The following is a 22,099-nucleotide window of genomic DNA, read 5'->3' as shown; positions in this document are numbered from 1 at the left end:
ACCACCCCCAACAACTCCGTCGAATACGCATGCGGAGTAGCCGCGTTGGCTCATGGGAGATGTAGTTGATTGGAGCGAGAAAACGACAGAGTGACAGATTGAGATGAAATATTTTGCTGACAAAATTCGAGCTTCGAGTAACGTAGACACTTTGAAAATGTAAATAATTGGATATTTGCATTCAGAATTTAAAAACAAATTAGGAGATCCAAGAGACTACAACATCCAGAAGGCAGTGGAAGAGTGACGGAATTTCCTCTGTGGAGACGTGGCCCTAAAGAATAAAGATGGTGAGTGGGGATCGCAGGTCGAAGTGTTGAGGGAGGGCGGACGGTAGGGTGGAAGGTAGTGACAGGGACAGGACCGGAGGGTGGCGGCGGCGGCGGCGGACTTTGGCTCTCGGCCTACTTGTTACTGGGGGAGATGTGGCGGCGGTAGGGTTGGGGAGACTGGTCGGAGGGGGAGGGGAAACGGTTGTGGGTTACCGTCCCTGGATGGAAGGGGGAATGATGGGCACTGGTGGTGGCAGGGTCGTGGAGACAACATAGAGTGAGGCTGGGCTGATGGATGAGGGGTGGTGGTCAGAGCATGTTCCAGTGGTTGTATATGACGAAGCAAGGGAAACAAAACCCGATTATTGTTGGCCTTATTCGTCAAGTTCACCCAGCTAGTTTGGCTTGAATATTGTTTTGAATTTTGCCGCAACCTGCGCTATTGAAACGAACGTGTTCTGCTGCTCAAGGTACTTGTTTCTTACTGAAGTCACTTTTTAAAATTACTCTCTATCCTTGATTTGGGCTTATCTTTTTTTGCCTATTGAATGTTCAGTCATGATACTTAATTTTGTGCTGTATGCCACTTGTATGCCTCTGCTGCTGCAAGCAAGTTTTATCATTGTACCTGTGCATCACCTTACACACACAACAATAAACTCGTCCTGACTCGACCCAGATTCATATATAGTATTCAATGATTATAGAGTTTCAATGATAATCCAGCAATTGGATTTTCTTGCATCTATAAAGTGTGATTAGAAATAAGTAAAACTGCAGATGCTAGAATCTGAAGCAAAGCAGAATTGCTAGGAGAACTCAGCTGGTCATACAGCGTCTGAGGAAAGATGAAACTCCTTTAGCTTTGTGAATGGACTGGTTTCTCTTTCTCAAGGTGCCTGGCTGGTTGAGTTCTTCCAATGTTTGTGTTATACATGAGTTATTTAATCTGTTTACCAGTAATCTTGACCTGCTTCTTGGAATCCATTTGAGATTTCTTTGTAAGCTTGCCTTGCTCCGTTAGATCCTTCCAAAAATATTTTTGAAAAGAACCCAACTACATTCTGAGTTGTGCATAAATGTTTTACTGAAATCCTATGTGATTTCAGACATTCGGCTATGGAATAATGTGTTCAGCCTTCATTAACTTTGGTAGGAAATATGCCATTAGCAACTCTTAATGCAAAGCATTGTCCTTCACACAGGCTCTTTGATTAAAATATAGCTAGGATTCAGAGGCAGGGAGAAGACCCGAGTGCAAGTCAGGAATTTAATTAACCGAGGCTCATATGTCTATGAAGGTTCTCAACCATCCAGGTCATTGTTTATGAAGCAGTAATAAATCAAGGCAACTGGACATCCCTGAACAGAGAGGGGCTGCAGTACGACACCACCTATCAGATACTTACTATGCAATTCTAACATCTCTACCTTGGCATCTCCTCAACATTCATGCAAAGATAAGATTAACGACCCTCTCATTAGCTCTGTGATGTTTAATGACCCTTATGTGATTGCTATATCTTTTAAACAAGTTTATAAGCAGGTAAACTGCCCGGCATGGATCAGAACTGAAGAAGCCTCTCGGATGAGTGGTAAAACATCTAGACAACACAGCAAGTCCAGTCGCCTTGAGTTACTACTGCTTGATGAATTGAGGATGATGGATAATGTTTTGTATGGTTGATACAAAACCATACAAACCATACTTTAATATGTGGTGCTTCACGGTACTGTGTACTTTGGGTGCCACAGTAAGCATAGCAGTTGGCGTGACGCTATTACAGCTCAGACTTTTTGGAGTTTGGAGTTCAATTCCGGCACCGTTCTGTGAGGAGCCTTTGCATGCCCTCCACATGTAATGTGTAGGTTTTCCCTGGGTGCTCCAGTTTTCTTCCTCAGTCCAAAGATATACTGGATAGGTTAAGTAGCCATTGTAAATTGTCCTGTGATTAAGTTAGGGTTAATCGAGGTTGTGGGGTCGCTAGGGTAGCATTGCTCAAAAGGCCAGAAGGATCTACGCTGGATTGTATCACAAAATAATAAAATACTCACAAGCAGCAGCTCCAGCGTGTGTTGTGTGTCTCTGTTGTGTGTTACTAATTGTCGAGTCTTGTTTGTTTTCTTCAGGAGCTGGAGGCTATGACCAGATACACCAGCCCGGTCAATCCTGCTGTCTTCCCACATTTGACAGTGGTCCTTCTTGCAATTGGAATGTTCTTCACCGCATGGTTTTTTGTGTATCCTTTTTGTTCATTGTGGTCAGCTTAAAGACTTTTGGGTTTTGAGCGATGAAATGGGCTAATACATGTACCTTTAATGCTGGGAATGGTGATTCAATTCTAAGTCAGTGCAGTGTTCAAGACCTTCTTACCTGAAACTGAGTCTGCTAATGTCTCCTTTTCATTGCTCCTTGGCACCAGCTTTTACATGTTCAGAGGACAATTTGGATTAATTGTAATTAGCTCCAGGGAAAACTATATTCTGCAATGGATCAATGCTGTATCATGCTGGAGGTGCTTAGTCTTTGATAATTATCATTATTTTATAATTGCAGGTGTTAGAACAGTTTGGAATTGTGTTTGATGTAGTAATATTTGAAAATTGTGGCTTAGTGAAGTTTGTCTATAGAAGCAGAGTGGTGGAGATCAACAAAGATAGTCAGATTGCTTTGTTTGATTCCTCTCTGCAGCACTTGACCATCCCTGCCCCAAATGACCTTCAGACTGCACATTCATGTGAACAGGTGACCATCTACTTTCACCTTCATCTCAGTCCATCTGTGGAATACCTTGATTCACAGCCCTGTCACTGAGCTTGGCACACTACCTTTGGAAACAAGTTAGTCTAAAACTCAGCAGATTGTGCACTGACTTGCGTTGTGTCTCACCCATCCTAACATTGAACAACATTTAGATTTTCAAATGTTGTCTTTGAAGTCTTCCCTTGGCTCTTGCATGTTTGTCTCTGAAGTCATCTCCAACCCCACATGCCTGAGATATCAGGAGTCCTCTGACTCTAGACCAAGGGCTCCCAACCTTTTTTATGCCATGGACCAATGCCATTCAGCAAGGTTGGGAACCCCTGCTCCCAACATATGAAAACATTTAACCCTTGTTAGCAATGTACTAATCCAGTGTCTTACAATGTCTTATTTTCTGTAAGTATGTCATCAGCTTCCAGTTGCTCGGGTCCAAAGCTCTAAACTTTCCTCCTTAGATCTTCTTGCCTTGGATTGGTTACAGACATTTTTTCTTGTTATTTATAGTAGCAACAGCTTCTCTATCAAAACTTTTTTGACAGTAAAGGACTCAGTGAAGACAAAGGAGAGTGAATATTTTGGATTGTAATCCGTTATTGGTCGGGTTCACATAATGTCCATTTCAAAACCAGTTATTGCTGACTTGTACTTTCATGGCTAGAGAGTGGCCGTTTGCATTTGGATTTCATTCCAGAATAATTTAATCATATTGGGATCACGTGGCAAAGGCACAGGTCAGGTAATTTCTCCATCCTTGAGCAGTAGAGTCACCGGATTTTATGAAGATGTAAAATCAGGATAATTTCTAAGGTGCTGGGGTGATAGCTGGTCTTGTGCATATAAGAAATTCTAATGGTGTGAGCAGGTACACTTTAAGAGAACTGTTTAGATGAAGTGCAACTGTAAAATCATTTTTCCTCAATTGTTCCTTTAGATATGAAGTAACTTCCACCAAATACACCAGGGATATCTACAAAGAGCTGCTGATTTCTCTAGTAGCTTCTCTTTTTATGGGGTTTGGAGTACTTTTCCTCCTCCTCTGGGTCGGGATCTATGTATGACTGGAGCAGGGTGTGCGTGGAGAGGTGAGAAACAGCTGTGGGATATGAAAACATTTAGCCCTTGTTAACAATGTACTAATCCAGTGACTTACAGTGCATGTGCCTTGGGTTGTTGTGTAGCCTTTCATTAGTATCAAAGTCAACAAGGGAAAATCTGGATGGGGGTATTTCCATTACTAACAATTTTGTTACCTGGAAAATAATGGATATTTTTTAACTGTGCTGATAGCTCACTATATTTTGATGTGTTTATATTTCCAATAATCTCACATAACCATCCTTAACCTGATTATTGATGATGACGTTGTTGCAAGCTACTCCATTCATTATACTACTGTTTCCCTTTCATACTTGAAACTTCGCAATAAACAAGCTTTTGGCTACCTCTTAGGCTTTTTGCTGTCTTCTAAAGCACCTTGGATATAATTTTCTGTATTAAAAGCACATTGTAAATCTGTTTTTTACTTATTTTGTATCCTGAACAGAAATGTGAGACCATTCCTTCAGGATATGCTGCTTTCACACTGGCTTGGTTGTGGTCTCGATGCCTGTGGATGTCACAGAAGCAAGAGGCCTTTAAGATCTACTGAGTAGCTCCTGGATTTTTTTTTATCACAGCCTATTGTACTAACAAAAAATAAAAAAAATCTTTGTTCACACTTTGCTTTTTACTTTTAAGTTTACAAAATTGTTCTTAAATATTCTTGCCTGTTTTGCCTGGTATGCTTTGTCTTTGGGTGGAATGCCAGTGGTGTAGAATCTTGTGCATCTCTTCTCAGGTGAACAGAAAACTCTCACACTGTTGATTGTAGTTGAGTAGAGGAATTCTCCATCATGACTGATATGTGACGCTTGACCAACTTGTTTACAACAATCTGGCGGCTCAATATTCGGGAGTTCAGTTGCTTTTGATGCGATAGAGTGGGAGGGATTAATGGGGGAGGGTGTGGCATTACCAGTCAGGGAAAATATCATGACCATGCTCAGTCAGAACAGACTGGAGAACTTGTTTTCTGAGGCTTTCCGGGTGGAACTGAGGAATAAGAAATGTATAACCAGCCATTCTTGTCTGGTGCGTGGTGTCAGGATTGGTCTCCTTTCTGATCAAACAGGTCACGATATGAACGCTCCTGACTCGACTCTTGAATTTTTTGAGGCCGAGTGGCTAGCTCAATGCTCAACCCAACACGGATGGAAAGCGTGCTCGGAGGTGGCCCAACTTGGATTCAAACTCGGGAGCCTTCACTCCGGAGTCCAGCACTGATACCACCAGCTACCCGGGGCCACCAGCCGCCCCAATAACCTTGTTAATGGGGCTACATTATAGACTACATAACAGTCCTCAGGATTTAGAAGAACAAATCTGTGGAGAGATCGCAGACTGTTGCAAGAAACACTAGTTGTGATAGGTGATTTGAACTTCCCATGTAATGACTGGGACTCCCATACTGTAAAGGATTAGAAAGGATAGAGTTTGTCAAATATGTTCAGGAAAGTTTCCTTAGTCAGTACATAAAAGTCCCAATGAGAGAGTGTGTGATACTTGATTTCCTATTTGGGAATGAGTCAGGGCAGGTGACAGAAGTTTGTGTAGGGGAACACGTTGGATATAGTGATCATAGTACCATTAGTTCCAAGGGAAATATGGAAAAAGATTGGTCTGGTCCATAGGTTGAGATTCTAAATTGGAGAAAGGATCTGGCAAATACGGATTGGTACAGGCTGTTTTCTGGCAAAGGTGTACTTGGTAAGTGGGAGGCTTTCAAAAGTGAAATTTTGAGAGTACAAAGCTTGTATGTGCCTGTCAGAATAAAAAGAAAGGATAGCAGGTTTAGGGAGCTTTGATTTTCAAGAGATAGAGGCCCTGGTTAAGAAGAAAGGTGCATAGCAGATATAGGCAGGTAGGAACAAATAAGGTACTTAGGAATTCTACAGATAGATTAACTGAAAAACCATTGCAAGGGACAAGATTGGTCATCTGGAAGATCAGAATAGTAATCTATGGAACCAAAAAAGGGGGATATCTTAAATGGATCTCTTTGCATCTGTACTTACTCAGGAGATGGAAACAGAAGTGAGGTCATGGACCGTTTAAATATTACAGAGGAGGAGGTGTTTGCTATCTTGAGACGCAATAGGGTGGAAAAATCCCCAGGTTCTGACAAGGTGTTCCCTTGGACCCTATGGAAGGCAAATGCAGAAAATGCAGAGGCCCTTGCAGAGATATTTAAATCGTCCTTAGTAACAGGTGAGGTACCAGAGGATTGGAAGATAGTTAATGTGTTCTGCTGTTTAAGAAAAGCTCTAAGAATAAAGCAGAGCATAGTAGTGGGAAGGTAATGTAAGGGACTGGATATATGAGTATTTGGATAGACATGGACTGATTAGGGATAGTCAGCACTGCTTTGTGCATAGTAGGTTATGTTTAACCAATCTTTAGAGTTTTTCGAGGAAATTACCAGGAAAGTTGATGAAAACAAGGCATTGGATGTTTTCTACATGAACTTTAGCAAGGCATTGGACAAGGTCTGGCAAGGGAGGCTGGTCAAGAAGGGTCAGTTGCTTGGCATTCAAAATAAGGTAGTAAATTGGATTAGACATTGGTTTTGTGGGAGGAGCTAGACAGACATACAGACATACTTTATTGATCCCAAAGGAAATTGGATTTCTTTACAGCTGCACCAAGAATAGTGTAGAAACATAGCAATATAAAACCACAAATAATTAAATAATAAGTTAATCATGCCAAGTGGAAATAAGTCCAGGACCAGACTATTGGCTCAGGGTGTCTGACACTCTGAGGGAGGAGTTGTAAAGTTTGATGGCCACAGGCAGGAATGACTTCCTATAATGCTCAGTGTCACATCTCGGTGGAATGAGTCTCTGGCTGAATGTACTTCTGTGCCTAACCAGTACATTATGGAGTGGATGGGAGTCATTGTCCAAGATGGCATGCAACTTGGAGAGCATCCTCTTTTCAGACACCACCGTCAGAGAGTCAAGTTCCACTCCAACAACATCACTGGTCTTACGAATGAGTTTATTGATTCTGTTGGTGTCTGCTACCCTCAGTCTGCTGCCCCAGCACACAACAGCAAACTAGAGAGTGGTAATAGACGCTTGATCCTCTGACTGGAGGCTTGTGACTAGTGGAGTGCTGCGGATTGGTGCTGGGTCTGTTTGTCACCTGTATCAATGGCCTGGATGATAACATGGTTAACTGGATCAGCAAATTTATGGATGATATCAAGATTAGGTGTGTAGTGAACAGTAGGGAAGACTATCAGAGCTTGTAGTGAGGTCTGGACTAGCTGGCAAAATGGCAGATGGAATTTAATGCAGGCAAGTTAAGAGGTGTTGCACTTCGGTAGGACCAACCAGGGTTGGTCTTGCGTAGCGACTGGTAGGACACTGAGGAGTGTGGTAGAACAAAGGGATCTGGGAATACAGGCCTATAATTCATTGAATGTGCTGGGCAGGTTGAAAGGGTTATAAAGAAAGCTTTTGGCACTTTGGCCTTCATAAATCAAAGTATTGAGAAAAGGAGATGGACTGTTAAGTTGAAGTTGTATCAGACATTGGTGTGGCCTAATTCAGAGTATTGTGTGCTGTTTTGGTCAGCTACTTACAGAAAAAAAAATGTAAATAATGTTGAAAGTGTACAGAGAAAATTTACAAGGCTGTTGCCAGGATTGGACGACCTATGTTATAAAGAAAGATTGAATAGTTTAGGACTTTATTCCTTGGACAGAAGATTGAGGGGAGATTGATAGAGGTATACAAATTTATGAGGGGATATAGATGGGTAAATGCAAGCAGGCTTTTTCCATTGAGGTTGGGTGGAACTACAACTAGAAGGGTGAAAAGTGAGACGTTTAAAGGGAACACGAGGGGAACTTCTTCACTCAGAGGGTGGTGAGAGTGTGGAATGAGCTGCCAGCACCATAACATATGAGCTTGATTTTAATGTTTAAGAGAAGTTTGCATAGGTACACAGATGGCAGGGGTATGGAGGGCTACAGTCCAGGTGCAGGTCAATGGGACTAGGCAATTTAAATGGTTGGGTGTAGGCTAGTTGTGCTGAAGGCCCTGTTTCTGAGCTGTACTTTTCTATGACTATAACAATACCCTTGTGTTGGTGATGAGTCACTTTCTTGAAGTACTGCATTTCTAATGGTGAGTGAACAGCAACATATTTCCACATCAGAACACTTTGATGGTAGAAATAGCAGGTTTGTGAGTTACTGTTGGTCAGATTAACACCTAAATTTTGTATGTGACGTGGGCTGTAGTCACAGTTTGCTGATAGGGTGGTGAGTGGTATACCAATGGAGTGGGGTGCTTTGCCTTAGATTAGGGGTTCCCAATCTTTTTATACATTGGACCTCTACCAATAAGTGAGGGTTCCATGGTCCAAGAATCCCTCTGAATCCTATTCTGCCTTCTGATAACCTTTGATGTCCTGATAATCAAGAACCTATCAACCTCTGCTTTATACCCATTGACTTAGACTCCTCTGGCAATGAGTTCCATAGATTTACTACTCTGTCTAAAGAAAGTCATTCTAAAAAGACATACTTTATTCTGAGGCCATGTTCTCAGGTCCTAGTCTCACCCACTGCCTCTTGGCCTTTCAATACTGTATCAGATTTGTTTCAATGAGATCCACATCCCCCACACATTATTCTTCTAAACTTCAAGTTTAGAGGCTTAGAACCATCAAACACTCTTCATATGTTAATCTTTTCATTCTCAGGATCATTCTCATGAACCTACTCTGGATCCTTTCCAATGCCTTAAGCAGTCCAAAACTTTTCACAATATGCCGTGTGGTCTAAGCAATGCTTTATAAATCCTCAACATTACATCCTTTCTATTCTATTATATTCTAGTCCTCTTGAAATGAAAGCTAATTTTGCATTTGTCTTCCTAACCACGAACAAGTGCATGAACATATACTTCCCTACACTGTATTCCATCTGCCACTTTGCCCATTCTCCTTATAGACAATAGACAATAGGTGCAGAAGTAGACCATTCGGCCCCTCCAGTCTGCACCGCCATTCTGAGATCATGGCTGATCATTCACTATCAATACCCAGTCCCTGCCTTGTCCCCATATCCCTTGATTCCCCTATCCATCAGATATCTATCCAGCTCCTTCTTGAAAGCATCCAGAGAATTGGCCTCCACCGAGGCAGTGCATTCCACACCTCACTTCTGCAGGCTTCCTGCTTCTTCGGCACTGCCTGCCTCTCCACCTATCTTTATTTGTTTGAGATACAGAACAGAACAGCTCTTCCCACCCAATGAGCCACAGCGCCCAGCAACCCGCTTATTTAACATTCACCTAATCACAGGACAATTTACAATGGCCAATTAGCCTAGTAACTGGTACCAGAGGAAATCCAGACACTCACAGAGAGAACATAAAAACTCCTTACAGTCTCGTCCACAAACTTGGTCACAAAGCCATCAATTTATGCTATTTCGCATTTCAAGCCTTCACAATATTCTCTTACAATTTCAGAATTCCATGTGCACTTCTAGGAGGTCCTTTTTTTGTTAAATTGGTTCAGTATTCTGCCCATTATAAATCTTCCCTTTTTTTTTAATCTTTCCCCTTTTCTGTCTCTTAAAAACTGATCTTTGTCAGTTCCAGTGCAAAGTCTCATCTGGAATCATTAGTCTTGTTTCTCCAACGTTGCTATTTGTCCTGATGAATAGTTGCAATAATGTTCTCAGATTTCCAGTAAGTTGCTTTTGAGGTAGCATTGCTTAATAAAGCAACAACTAACCCATGTTGAGAGGAGAATTTAAAAAGTATCGCTAGGACAGCCAGTTCATGAGAAATGCGTGTGTTATTTAATGCAGGAAAGAATGTAGATGACTGAGGTATCTGCAAAGGGATATGGAGAGATTCTCTGTGAAAAAGTGGCAGCTACTGGGTAAATGAGAAAATGCAGGAACAACATTAAACACTATTTCGGAAGTGAAACACTAGCAAAAATTGTTTAACTAAAAGATAGCTCAACGTAAATTTATTATCGAAGTACACGTCACCATATACTATCCTGAGATTCATTTTCTTGCAGGCATTCACAGTAAATACAAAGAAACACAATAGAATCAAAGAAAAACTTCAGAGACAGACACACAACCAATGGGCAAAACGCAACAAATTGTACAAATACAAACAAACAAATAAATAATAAAAACGGAGAACATGAATTATAGAGTTCTTGGAAGAGAATTCACAGATTGTGGAATCAGAGGATGTGGATTGGAATGTGATGCTTGGTGAGGTATAAAAATCGCAGCTACAAGTATTAATTGAGAGGTGGGAGTGGCGGGGGGGGGGTGGTGGTGGTGGGGGAGAGACAAAGTATGCTGGCCTTTATTGTAAGGAATATGGAAATCCTGCTTAAACACAGAGACTACAGATGCTGGAAAACTTGACAAACAAGGCTGGGGATCTCAGTGAGTCAGGCGGCATCTATAGAGAGGAGTGAACAGTCGACAAGGGTAAGGGCCCTTTATCGAGAAATACTGCAGCTATTTTATGGACTGGTAAAACTGTACCTGGAGTACTGTGTGTAATTTCAATCTCTTCCTAAAGCTATACCTCACAAATAAGGTAGTAGTTGTTCACTACTTAATTCCAGTTTGTACAATTCCAAACTGGCACCAGTCAGAGCTAAGTTTGGTCGGAGCTGTCCTGGAAGCGCCGTGGATTCGGAGATGGTGCTTATTCTCAGGTAGATCATTGGACGTCTAAATACTTCTAGCAAATGGACGATATTATAAACCACCATGATTTCATTCAATGCCCGAGTTGGTCAGCTAGTTTCTGTGCGATAGACCGAATCGAGGTTTTGAAGGGTTGTAGCTGAACTGGGAATATTCTCACTAACCATGTTAAGTACAAGAACCCGGCAGGTGTGTGTGAATCTTGTAGCGTTTTGCCGGCCGATTTAAAGGGTCTGCATTTTCAAGTAAATGAACAGCGGGGAGGAAATTGGATAATAATCTTTATTGTTAAATGCTAGGTAAAAAAAATATACAAATCGATTTGGCAATTAACGTTTGAAATTAATCTTCCTTTTCAACAAGCGATGTAGAAAAACACTTTAGTGTTGTGTGTTATGTCAACGGTTGACAGCTGCACGTACCATGAACCACAGGAATGTTTTAGTTAACAATATTTATTGCATATCGACAGCTGCAGTACTATTTGGTAAGAGATGAACATATTCAACGGTCATAACACGTTTCGTCAAACGATTCCCAACTTCGCCACAGAAGAGATTAAATAATCAGCCACATTATACATCCTCTAACATTATCCATTAGTCAGATAGGTGGCGAAATTACTTTTTTTTGTTATCTTCCTTCAAAAATGTACTTTTTGGCGATATAACAGCATGTTTCGCGAGTTTTCAGACTCGAGTTTGCGGTATTAAACCTAGTTGGGGGGTGATGGGGGACGATATTACATATCAAATTTTGCTAAAATAATAACACAAGGACTGTGCTTTTAAAGAGATTTCCAAAGTCATAAATTAACATTAAGACGATTGCCTCGTCCAGAGCGCAATAGGAAACAGAAAGGCTGTTCTGGTGTCCTGCAATAAGAGTTGGCTGTGTGTTATTTCATCCCTGCTGCTGCAGCTTCACACAGTCTGTAACTGGACACACAAAATGAGTCAGCTGTCCAGACATTAATACAGAACAATAAATATATTTTCAATAACACAATAAACCTCAAGTACACTGAAGCTAAACATAAAACTAGCAGAAACGTAATTTCTAAGCCTATCTTACACATAACCAACAGCTGAATAAAAAACAAAATTTTAACACGTAAAAAAGCTAATTACGTACAACGATTAACATGTGATTGTAAAAATAAAACAAGAATTAGTGCTTTACGAAATGATTGCAATAGCAATTAAAATACATAATATTTACAGGGAGCTTTGAGCTATTTTTGTTTAGCAATTGATATTTTTAAGATAGTTAAGTTTAAGCAGTGGGCGCAGCGCCCCCTGCCGGCGTTAATCTCGGTACCACGTGGCCTGACCTCGGGAGGCTATTGACCACACGTTTGATACAATCCAGTTTCCTTTTCTTAAGTATCAACACCTTTAATGTTAACTTATCGTTAGTGTTTCCTCTCCAGTTTTATTCCTCAGCTGAAGGTTGATTCAGGGCTGAAGCAAAGTGGCTGTTGGGGTACCTCATCCGAGTGCGTCACGCAGGAGCCCAAAGATCGTCAATTAAAACCACCCGATCTTTAAGTGATGGAGGGATTGTGGAACAGATTTCCTGCTGTGTGGCAACAGGCACCATGTGCCTCTCTCACCTGGAATAACTGCTCCCAGCTATCCTCTCAACACCTGGTCCAAGCAGCTGGTGATCTTGGACGAGGCCAGCAAATAGCGGCAGAACGTAATGACAAAAGATAAGAACGAGGGGAGGACACACAGACCCTGCCGTTCAATGGAACCAGACGGTTAGATGATTGACCTTAATTCCACTTTTTCGGCCGATTCCCATGAGACGCATTGGATCTAAAATCTGATCCTCTCTTGAACTGTTGTCTACACAGAAACATTAGCAGAATCACTGGCTGATGACAGCCAGGAGTTGCATCCTCGTCTGATTACCTTCCACGAGTCAATTAGCGTGTGGTTACTGCTGATCAGGGCGATCACGCTCATGAACCAGGATTTCCTGCAGATGCTGGAAATCCAGAGCAACGCTCAACCGGATCGCTATACCCTAGGTAAGGCTTTTAAAATAAGGATTATTAATACACACAAAAGCAGTCCACTCTGATTCCGTAACAGTCACATTACATTAACTGGGTTTAGTATCTCGCGAGTTATTGTGATCCTAATAACTGACGTGACCTTGCGTTTAAAATACCATTTACACGAGAGAATATTTACAACAACCGCTCCAGACAGTGTTTGGATTTTATTCATCCCAGATTTCCTGGAAGGGCGGTGGAAATGCGTTCACCCGGGCAAGACGTGGTATGTTGGGAAGCAGCTTGGGCTTTACAGGAAGATTCCTCCCTCAAGGGGTTCAGTAGTCATGCAGATTAAGTGAAAGATCCGTTCTCAACTTTCCTCCCATAGGTACTTTAAGGACCTGCTGCTGCGACGGAGAACGGTGCAAGAATTCGGAATTTGATTGCCGGGAACGATTCCTTCGGTCGGTAGCAGCACACCAGGTTATGGACTAAAGCAAAATCCCTCTAGATAGCTACAGCAATATACTTCATACGTCATTCTCTAAAGAGCACCTCCTGCAGACAAAGTGTGGCCTTGGGGCGGGTTCCCCCCGGGTGTCCCGGGACCATGTCCTTTCCCGACACATTGCACATAGAACCATCACAGCCTACAGTTAAACGGCTTCCGCTCATTCGTGAGAAAGGGGCCACTATACAGTCCCTATTTTGGCACATGATACAACTATCTTACAACACATTAAGCTCGATTAACTAAATTCTTTAAAATAGTAATTTAAACATGCTCTTGCCTCAGATCATCCTGTCTGGTTGCATTTAATTTGACATTCTCATTACTGTGTTAAATTTCAGGGGAGTTTTTGTTGGGCTAAGAAGATAACTGTTGCTTGTGGGGGGCATATACTGAACATTAAAACCGTGTCTCTTGACTTTTTAATGGATATATTTCTGTCGTATAACCGTGCACTCAGTGATCATCACATCCAAGCTCTATCCCTTTCACAGCTGACAATACACTACACCATTATCAAGCCTTAACAGAGATAGAAAGCTCAATCTGACTGTCTGACTTTTAAAGCAGGACACTAGAGGTTGTTACATCTCTTCTGCAGTTAGAGGACTCACAAACAGTCTATCTATCTTAAAGTCTCTGGCCATCCTTTCAGTATGGCTGAACTACTGTGCAGGTGGCCCAGAACAATCTTCAAACTGTTACACTTTAATTAGATTCTATAAACTGCTGGCTAACCTAAATTCATTATAAATAATTTTTAGTAAGGCAGTTCTGAAGGAACAATTGGGCAAACTAAACTCAAACAAGATCCCATCTAGATTTCCAGAAATACTAAAGCCATTCTAGACAAATTATGGAGCAGCGTAACTTATATTTTATATATTATACCAGACATGTTAGGTTAATGATCTAACTACAATGTATTATGTTGCTGCCAGGAAAAAATACCCATGCAGACAAGATTTACCAGGATGCTGCATGTCATATGAGGTCAAGCTAATCGAGCCAGGTCTTTTCAGTTTGGAGAGGCTGAGAGGTGACTTGATAGATGTGGCCAAGGTGATAAGAAGCTTAGGTAGAGTGGACAGCCAGAGACTTTTTCCTGGGGTGGAAATAGCTAATACAAGGAGACATAATGTTTATGTATTTAGAGGAAAGCATGGGGGGGGGGGGGCGATGTCAGAAGTGTTTTGTTTTTAAAACACGGTGTAAAAATGCATTGCCAGGGTTGGTGGTGGAGACAGATACATTAGGGGCATGTAAGAGACTCTTGCATAGGCACACAGGTGTCAGGACACTGGAGCAGGGATCCAATCACAGACCCAGTACATGCACACAGTGATATTAATTGAGTCACAAATCCCGAGGTACAAACAAAGTTCAGGCAGAGATCAAAACATCCAGAGAAATCCAAAAACCAGAGTCAGGAAACAGGCAGACGGGGTACAGATACGAATGCTGGAAAGACTCAGGAAAATTCACTGGCTCTATCTGACAACAAACAGGTGAAAACACAGGACTGAAATACACTGAGCAATAAACCGAGAGGCAGATGATAGGTGGAGCACAATGAGACACAGGTGGCAGCAATACCGGTAATAATGAGGAACAGACGAGACAGAGTATTAGTGATACAAGGGCCGGAGTAGAGCAGGAGCAGGGACAGGAGCACATGGCAATACAAAACCACAGACTGACAGTTGGGGGAAACACACAAAAAGACAGTTCAACTGGAGGTACTGACAATAAGTGAATGAAGAATGGAGGGCTGTGTGGGAGGGAAGGGTTAGATTGATCTTGCAGTATGTTAAAGGGGTGCTACAACATCTTGGACTGACAGTCCTACACCAATCTATGGTCTACTGGCTGAAACACCATAGAGGGCGATGAGGTGTTAAAGGGAGAGGCACGAGATATGGATAAATGACACTGCCTAAGGAATGCAGTGGGAAGCAATCATGGTGGAACATGGGTAATTTCAGACTTAACTTTATTAGCAAGAACTAGAGTGTAACCAGGTCAGAATAAATCGGTGTCTCAGAGAAGGTTAGGATATGTCAGAATTCTCATGTTCAGCTCAGAGGCTGAATCCTCTATCCTCAAAGCTAAGGTGGTTGAGAGATATTTGCATGTTTGAAATATTAGACATTTTTGGAGTCTTTAGTTTTATCAAGAAGAGGAATATTTGAGTTAAGTGCAGAATAAACCTGCTCAACAAGACACTTCAGCCTTACCCTTGGGAGTGATCTCTGCGAGGAGTGTAATGTGTATATTTACCCAGTCTAATCATCCTGCAACCGTTTAATGATGATTTGGGGCAGTCTAGTGTTGACCCCCCCCCCCCACACCCTTACATTGAAATTACCCAATCTTGTTTTAAGTAGAACTGTCCCAGCCAGCAGATTAAGATTAATTTTGATAGTTTGGATCTGGTTTCTGGAGGCAAAATATTTCAGTTTAATTTTTTGTTATCCATGCCCAAAATATTAGCAAAGTGCTCTATGTGATGTATGTTAAGATGTGCATTCCTTGCAGATTCTCACAACATTTTCGATCCATAAATTTGAAGTGGGTTTCTATCTATGAATTTGTACAATTATGTTTCTGCTGTATTTTAAGGCAATATACACTAGAAATAATTATATACGCAATTGCGAACTCATATGAGTGATGTAATCCATGACAATCCTGGCGACCAGTGCTCACGATAAACACCACAGAATGAATGCATTGCAATGGTAACATAAGTTAATCAATTTTGCAGAATTATTACAGTGTGCCAGCACCTTCAGAGATGGGTATGTGGCAGTGGTTGACTTGCTATATGCAAGCGTGAAAGCATTTAAGTAATTTCACCTTTTTTCCTTTGTAACAAAAGGTATTACTTCTTCCTGAGCAATAGATTAGCATTTGTAGTGTCATTTTTCAGTTTCTCCATTAACTTAGTTCCCAGACAGGTGTAAGATTATCACTCAGTATTGTAAAAATGCACCAGTTTACTGATGACCAGAACCAATCACTTCATTCCATGCTTTTCCCCACATATAGCCCAACATAATACTATACTTTTGTCCATGTTCCAACTACTTATTATTGTTGAAATATACTTCTCCAGGAGCCAATAACCCTTCCAGCACTGTAGTTAAGTGATGCTTTTTCATATGACAACATGTTTACTGCAGAAATCTTTGCAACTCATTCTGATTCTGAACATAAATAGACATTGGAACAGAAGTCATTGAACAGTAAGCAGCATCAGCAACATTAGACCGGTTTGTTTTTCCCTTCCCTTGTACGGGGCACTGAACTAATTACAATAACCCATATGCAGTTATGGCAGAAATCAGCAGTAGAAACCATTCTTACTGACAAAGTGGGGTGTGTCTAAATTTTATGTGATTGTTGCACAGAGGAATGTTAATTGGTGCATCTTCTTGTTACAGAATCTTAATGTTAATAATATATCTATTGCATAACTGGGCAAAATTGGTTTTAATGCTGCAGCCCTAATCCTAAACTCAACCTATACAGGTTCTAAGATTCATTTGGTCTGAGCCATCGTTTTCTGAATATTTTACTGAATGGTGCCTTTTACAATAGCCTGTGCTGTACAGAAAATCCCATCCCAAAATTTATTTCTAGGAAAGGGAAAAATTTCCTTTCCCCCCTCTCTCTATCCCATCCCCCCAGCCCCAATCCCTCATTCAAAGTGTAAAAGTTCCTGTCCCAGCAGGAAGTTGTAAGTGCAGGCTGCATGTGTGTGGTGTGTAGAGCTTCTCAGTCACACCAGTGTCTCCTTTGGTCATTCTGAGTGGCTGCATTGTCCGGAACCAGGAAGACTCCTCGTTGACGATGAAGCTTTTGTAGAGGAAAGCTAGTGGTCTGTCTCACCATGGAGCACCTCCCTGTTCAATTGCAGACTCGGTAGAAATGGAAGCTGTATTGTGTGAAGGTATCTCCCGCAGATGTGCTGTCACTGTTGCACGTAGCCTGGCTCTGCAAAGAGGAGAGAATAATCCTGTACCCTAGTCTGCACCATACAATTGCAAAAATATGCAAGAAATACAGGACCACAGTTGAGAGGTTACTGACAGACCATAGGGAATCTGTTGTGCGTGGAGTGACGTGGAACTTGAATTGTACCTGATGAGGTTCTCCTGTACTTTCCCATTCAATGCCAGGAGACACAAAGTTCTCCAAAGACTCAAATATTCTTTTCAGGTGAAACTGTAATATATTTAATTTCTAGTTAGCATTCACTGCTGATGATTTAGACCCCTCTACGTACAGGAGAGCAAGAGCAAATTGGTTTCACTGTTTTATAGATTTTCATTCCAGTTATAAATGTGACCCTGTCATTTTAGTTGTCAATTCCATTCTCATTCCCACTGACTTAAGTCTCCAATATACTCCAGCTTGAGGAACAAGAGTTCCTTTTCCAACAGGACACAGTACAGTTTTTCAGGCTCAGTCCTGTGTTTAACCATTCCCATTTAAGGATTGCTCCACTCCCATATACGCCTCATCCACCTTATAGTTTTTGTTTCCCTACATTTCCGATAAGGTGGCGGCTTGCTCAGATGCAGCGGCTTCAATGGGGTCAACCAAAGGTGCTATTCTTTTTTAAATGTATTTTTTATGATGGCAAGACCCTGTTGGACATTAAGAACTTAAAGTACTGCAGGTCTACCCCATCAGCGAGTTGCTCGAGGGCAGAGATAGTGAAGGAGCTGGACTTGGTATGGATCATGCTGCTGCCCGGGTCAGAGAGACATCAGTGTGGGTGCATGAAGGATGTGTGCAGTCTAACAGCAAGCGATTGCTTTAGTTGCTTTCCTTGTGATCCTAGGACCCTATTGGACATTGGTGGTGTGGAATGACGCAAGTTCAATTCACTGGTCTTTTTGGTGAACAGCGGGAAAGCTGCGTGGCCTCGGTCATAGCAGGGACAAGGCCTCAAGCCGTGATGTTGCCTGCTTGCAGCTGCCCAAGGGGAGGTGTCCGAGTTGGCTGCTCCACCAGAGTGCGGGAGACTGTGTGGCACAGCATCCATGCTGGAGTTGGTGCTGCCCCTCACCGCTTCTACAGGGTTCACTATCTTGTGTGTTCTTGCCATCTTATATACGCTTGCAATCCTGTATGTGTCTTGTGCTGTGTAAGACTCTTGGAACTACGTCCTGCACTTTGGCCCCGGAGTAATGCTGCTTCATTAAACTGTATTTATAGGGCATTCATGTATGGTTGAATGATAATTAAACTTGAACTACATTAGGCTTCTACTACTCTTCCTATTATCAATTCCTGCATTATTTCCATCACTAACACCCCCTTTCTCCCTTTATATGTTATTTTATTTCAGTTTTGATAAATGATCATTGACCAGAAACACTTATTCTATATCTGTCTACAATTTATACCCAATATGCTGAGTGTTTTAATCATTTTCTGTTTTCATTTCAGATCTGTAACATCTGTAATATTTTGCTTTCATATTATAACTCTGCAAGAGTTTCATACTTTGTGTTACCAGAAGTTATGATGATATAATTTATAAAGATTTTCTAACATTAACTTGACGGATGTTTGGCTAACCTGAGTTATTTTATTAAATATTTAGCACTGCAGGCCTTTGCTTTTCATTTATAAGGGAGTGTGGTGGACCTTTACCATGTAGGGGTAGCAGGCATTTGCAAACATCGTACACCTGTAGTGGAATGGTAAATGACATACAGCATCATTTGATATTTGGTACAACAGAAAATAATATAACAGTGAGCTAGGCTTGAGTTATAAAAATGGATTAAATGTTAAAGAAAGTATATTAAACATGGGAAAAGTGGGAATGTGTCAGCCACAGGTAATAGAACCGAATCTGAGGAATATAGAAGAAACTTTACACGTGTGAAGTGTGCATAAATATGGCATTCCTGCGCTACACTTTGTACTGAACTCCTAACTTGTGATCTCGTCATTGTGGGTACTATGAAGTAGAGGGAATATTAAGAAGGAAGCAATCTAGTAAGTTTGAAAAGTATTTTAGTGGCATTTTTAACTTCTAAAAATTGATCCTCATATCAGCATTCTTTTGTCATCTCTTGTCGGTCATTGAGGATTGCTCTGAAGGACAGCTCCGTTAACAATGGTGGCTTGGTATGGAGGCCCTAAGGTCCAGAAAGTGATAGGAACCATGGAAAGGGTAAGAGGGTGGTAGAGATGTCCACATTATCTTATGAGTACTTTAAATGATAATAATTCAAACGTCCCATTTGATATTGGGAAGCTAGCTTGCTACAAGCTCCCCTGGAAGTTACCTGTGAGTTCTGGCATTGATCAGAAATTACATCTTCTCTGGGATCAATGTTTTATTTTTAAGAATGAGAACTGAGAAAAAATTTGCTTTTGGAACAAGAAAATTACCAGAGCAATCTGTTGCTATTAGCAAAAGCTTTTACCCATTGACTTTTATGCAATAATCCCTAATATATGCAAATCTCTTGTCTTAGTATGGTCATTGACTGGTGATCAACAGCCTCTCCAAGGCTGAGGGAAAACAAGAGACTGGAAAGAGAGCTATTAGTTCTTTGAGTTGGTTCTCAACTTATTCTCAAAGGTCTGAAGGAAATTATGACTAGGCAAACTTATAGTTGTTAGCTGTTTTAACTTTTGAAAATATGTCACATTCAATAAATACAAAATACAAAAGTTAGCAATATGACTAATAATTCCTTTCAATTGGATCGAAGGTAGTAAACATCTCTGAAACTATTTTGATGTCCGATAGACGAGGTACTCACTGGAATGGCCACTCGAAAGTGATAGGTGATGTCATAGTACGGACCAACTACCAGTTGCCAGTTATGAGTTGTTCCCTGTGGTAGAAAGAACAGAAAGAAACAGTAAATGCAACGTTAACCTTAATATGTCTTCGTACTCATTTTTTCTCTTCAGTGTCATGTTTGGTGTTTGTTGACCAGATGATGGAACTATAATTGGTAGGAACATTTTTTTCTGACTATGAAATAATATTATCTAATGAAAACTGTTGAAAGATCCAAACTTGTAAGCAATCTGTTTTATTAGTATTAAAATGCCAAGAAAATCCAGACTGTACTCGCACACATTCCACATGAGTAATCTGTCTAAATCGAGGAGTGACTGCGCAGGCCTGTGGACGTCAGTGAGTTAGACCGGTGGGGAGAGTATAAAAAGAAGACAGCTTTATAGAGCGGGTATAGGAGGAGGGGCAACGCACTAGAGGGAGACAGAGTAGGAGGGGTTTGGCTCAACGAGGCTTTGGCGATGACGGGTTAAGGTGATGTAAGTTACTTGTGAAGGATAGGAATAGGAAGTCTGTCTGTGAGGCCAGTGTCAGATATGGGATGTCTGGGAGACTCCCAGCCTCCCGGAAGGCCACACTTGCGCCAGGTGCAATGAGCTGCATCTCCTTAGGGACTGGGTTAGGGAACTGGAGATGCAGCTCGATGATCTTCGTCTGCTCAGGGAAACATTTGAAAGTCTCTTACTATCTTTTCTTTCAGTTAGTCCTGATGAAGGGTCTCGGCCTGAAACGTCGACGGTGCTTCTCCCTACAGATGCTGCCTGGCCTGCTGTGTTCCACCAGCATTTTGTGTGTGTTGCAGTAATAGGGGACTCTATAGTTAGGGGGTCAGACAGCTGATTCTGTGGATGCAGGAAAGAAACATGGATGGTAGTTTGTCTTCCAGGTGCCAGGGTCTGGGATGTTTCTGATCGTGTCCACAACATCCTGAAGTGGGAAGGTGAACAGCCAGAGGTCATGGTACACATCGGTACCAATGGAAAAGGTAGGAAAAGGCAGGAGGACCTGAAAACAGACCACAGAGAGCTAGGAAAGAAGTTGAGAAGCAGGACTGCAAAGATGGTAATCTCGGGATTATTGCCTGTGCCACGCGACAGTGAGGGTAGGAATAGAATGAGATGGAGGATAAATGTGTGGCTGAGGGATTGGAGCAGAGGGCAAAGATTCAGATTTATGCATCATTGGGACCTCTTTTGGGGCAGTGTGATCTGTACAAAAAGGATGGGTTGCACTTGATTCTGAGGGAGACCAATATCCTGGCGGAGAGGTTTGCTAAGGCTATTGGGGAGAGTTTAAACTAGGATTGCTGGGGGTGGGGGGGTGGGAACTGAACTGAAGAGACAGAGGAAGGGGCTATTGGCTCACAAATAGAGAAAGCTAGGAGACAGTGCGAGAGAGAGGATAGGCAGGTGATAGAGAAGGGATACGCTTATACTGATGGTTTGAGATGCGTCTGTTTTAATACAAGGAGTATCATGAACAAAGCGGATGAGCTTAGCGTGTGGATCAGTACTTGGAGCTATGACGTTGTGGCCATTACAGAGACTTGGATGGCTCAGGAGCAGGAATGGTTACTTAGAGTGCCAGGCTATAGGTGTTTCAGAAAGGACAGGGTGGGAGGCAAAAGAGGTGAGGGCGTGGCACTGCTGTTCAGGGATAGTGTCACGGCTGCAAAGGAGGAAGTTATGGAGGGATTGTCTACTGTGTCTCTGTGGGTGGAAGTTAGGAACGGCAAGTGGTCAATAACTCTGCTGGGTGTTTTTGATAGACCACCCAATAGTAACAGGGACATCAAGGAGCTGATAGGGAGACAGATTCTGGAAAGATGCAATAATAACAGGGTTGTTGTAGTGGGAGATTTTAATTTCTCCAATATTGATTGGCATCTCCCTAGAG

General features: G+C 41.7%; 2 protein-coding genes across 9 annotated transcripts in view; one reads left to right on the top strand and one right to left on the bottom strand.

Annotated features, from left to right (window-relative positions):
• Nucleotides 1-152: 152 nt before the first annotated feature.
• Nucleotides 153-4,753, top strand: tmem258 (transmembrane protein 258). The gene is made up of 4 exons (XM_059975648.1): nt 153-290; nt 2,403-2,512; nt 3,968-4,118; nt 4,580-4,753. The coding sequence occupies exons 1-3, from the start codon at nt 288-290 to the stop codon at nt 4,092-4,094; spliced, it is 240 nt and encodes a 79-aa protein (XP_059831631.1). The 5' UTR covers nt 153-287; the 3' UTR covers nt 4,095-4,118; nt 4,580-4,753.
• A 6,358-nt stretch (nt 4,754-11,111) lies between these two features.
• myrf (myelin regulatory factor) overlaps nt 11,112-22,099 on the bottom strand; it is a 264,892-nt gene continuing 253,904 nt past the window's right edge. For all 8 annotated transcript variants that reach the window (XM_059975651.1, XM_059975652.1, XM_059975657.1 and 5 more), the window contains 2 exons: nt 20,160-20,234; nt 11,112-17,361 (listed from right to left, as the gene is read on the bottom strand). In XM_059975651.1, coding sequence (XP_059831634.1) covers nt 17,275-17,361; nt 20,160-20,234 — 162 coding nt within the window. In that variant the 3' untranslated portion in view covers nt 11,112-17,274. The remainder of the gene's footprint in view (nt 17,362-20,159; nt 20,235-22,099) is intronic.

Source organism: Hypanus sabinus, chromosome 7, assembly GCF_030144855.1.
Source record: "Hypanus sabinus isolate sHypSab1 chromosome 7, sHypSab1.hap1, whole genome shotgun sequence".
NCBI lineage: Eukaryota > Metazoa > Chordata > Chondrichthyes > Myliobatiformes > Dasyatidae > Hypanus > Hypanus sabinus.
Note: the sequence above shows the minus strand (reverse complement) of the source record. Positions and strands in the feature narration are given on the sequence as shown.

Bases quoted from the DNA above. Each gene is read 5' to 3' on its own strand.
- tmem258 (XM_059975648.1), top strand. The intron at 2,513-3,967 runs GTATCCTTTTTG...TTGTTCCTTTAG, and splicing joins TTCACCGCATGGTTTTTTGT to ATATGAAGTAACTTCCACCA.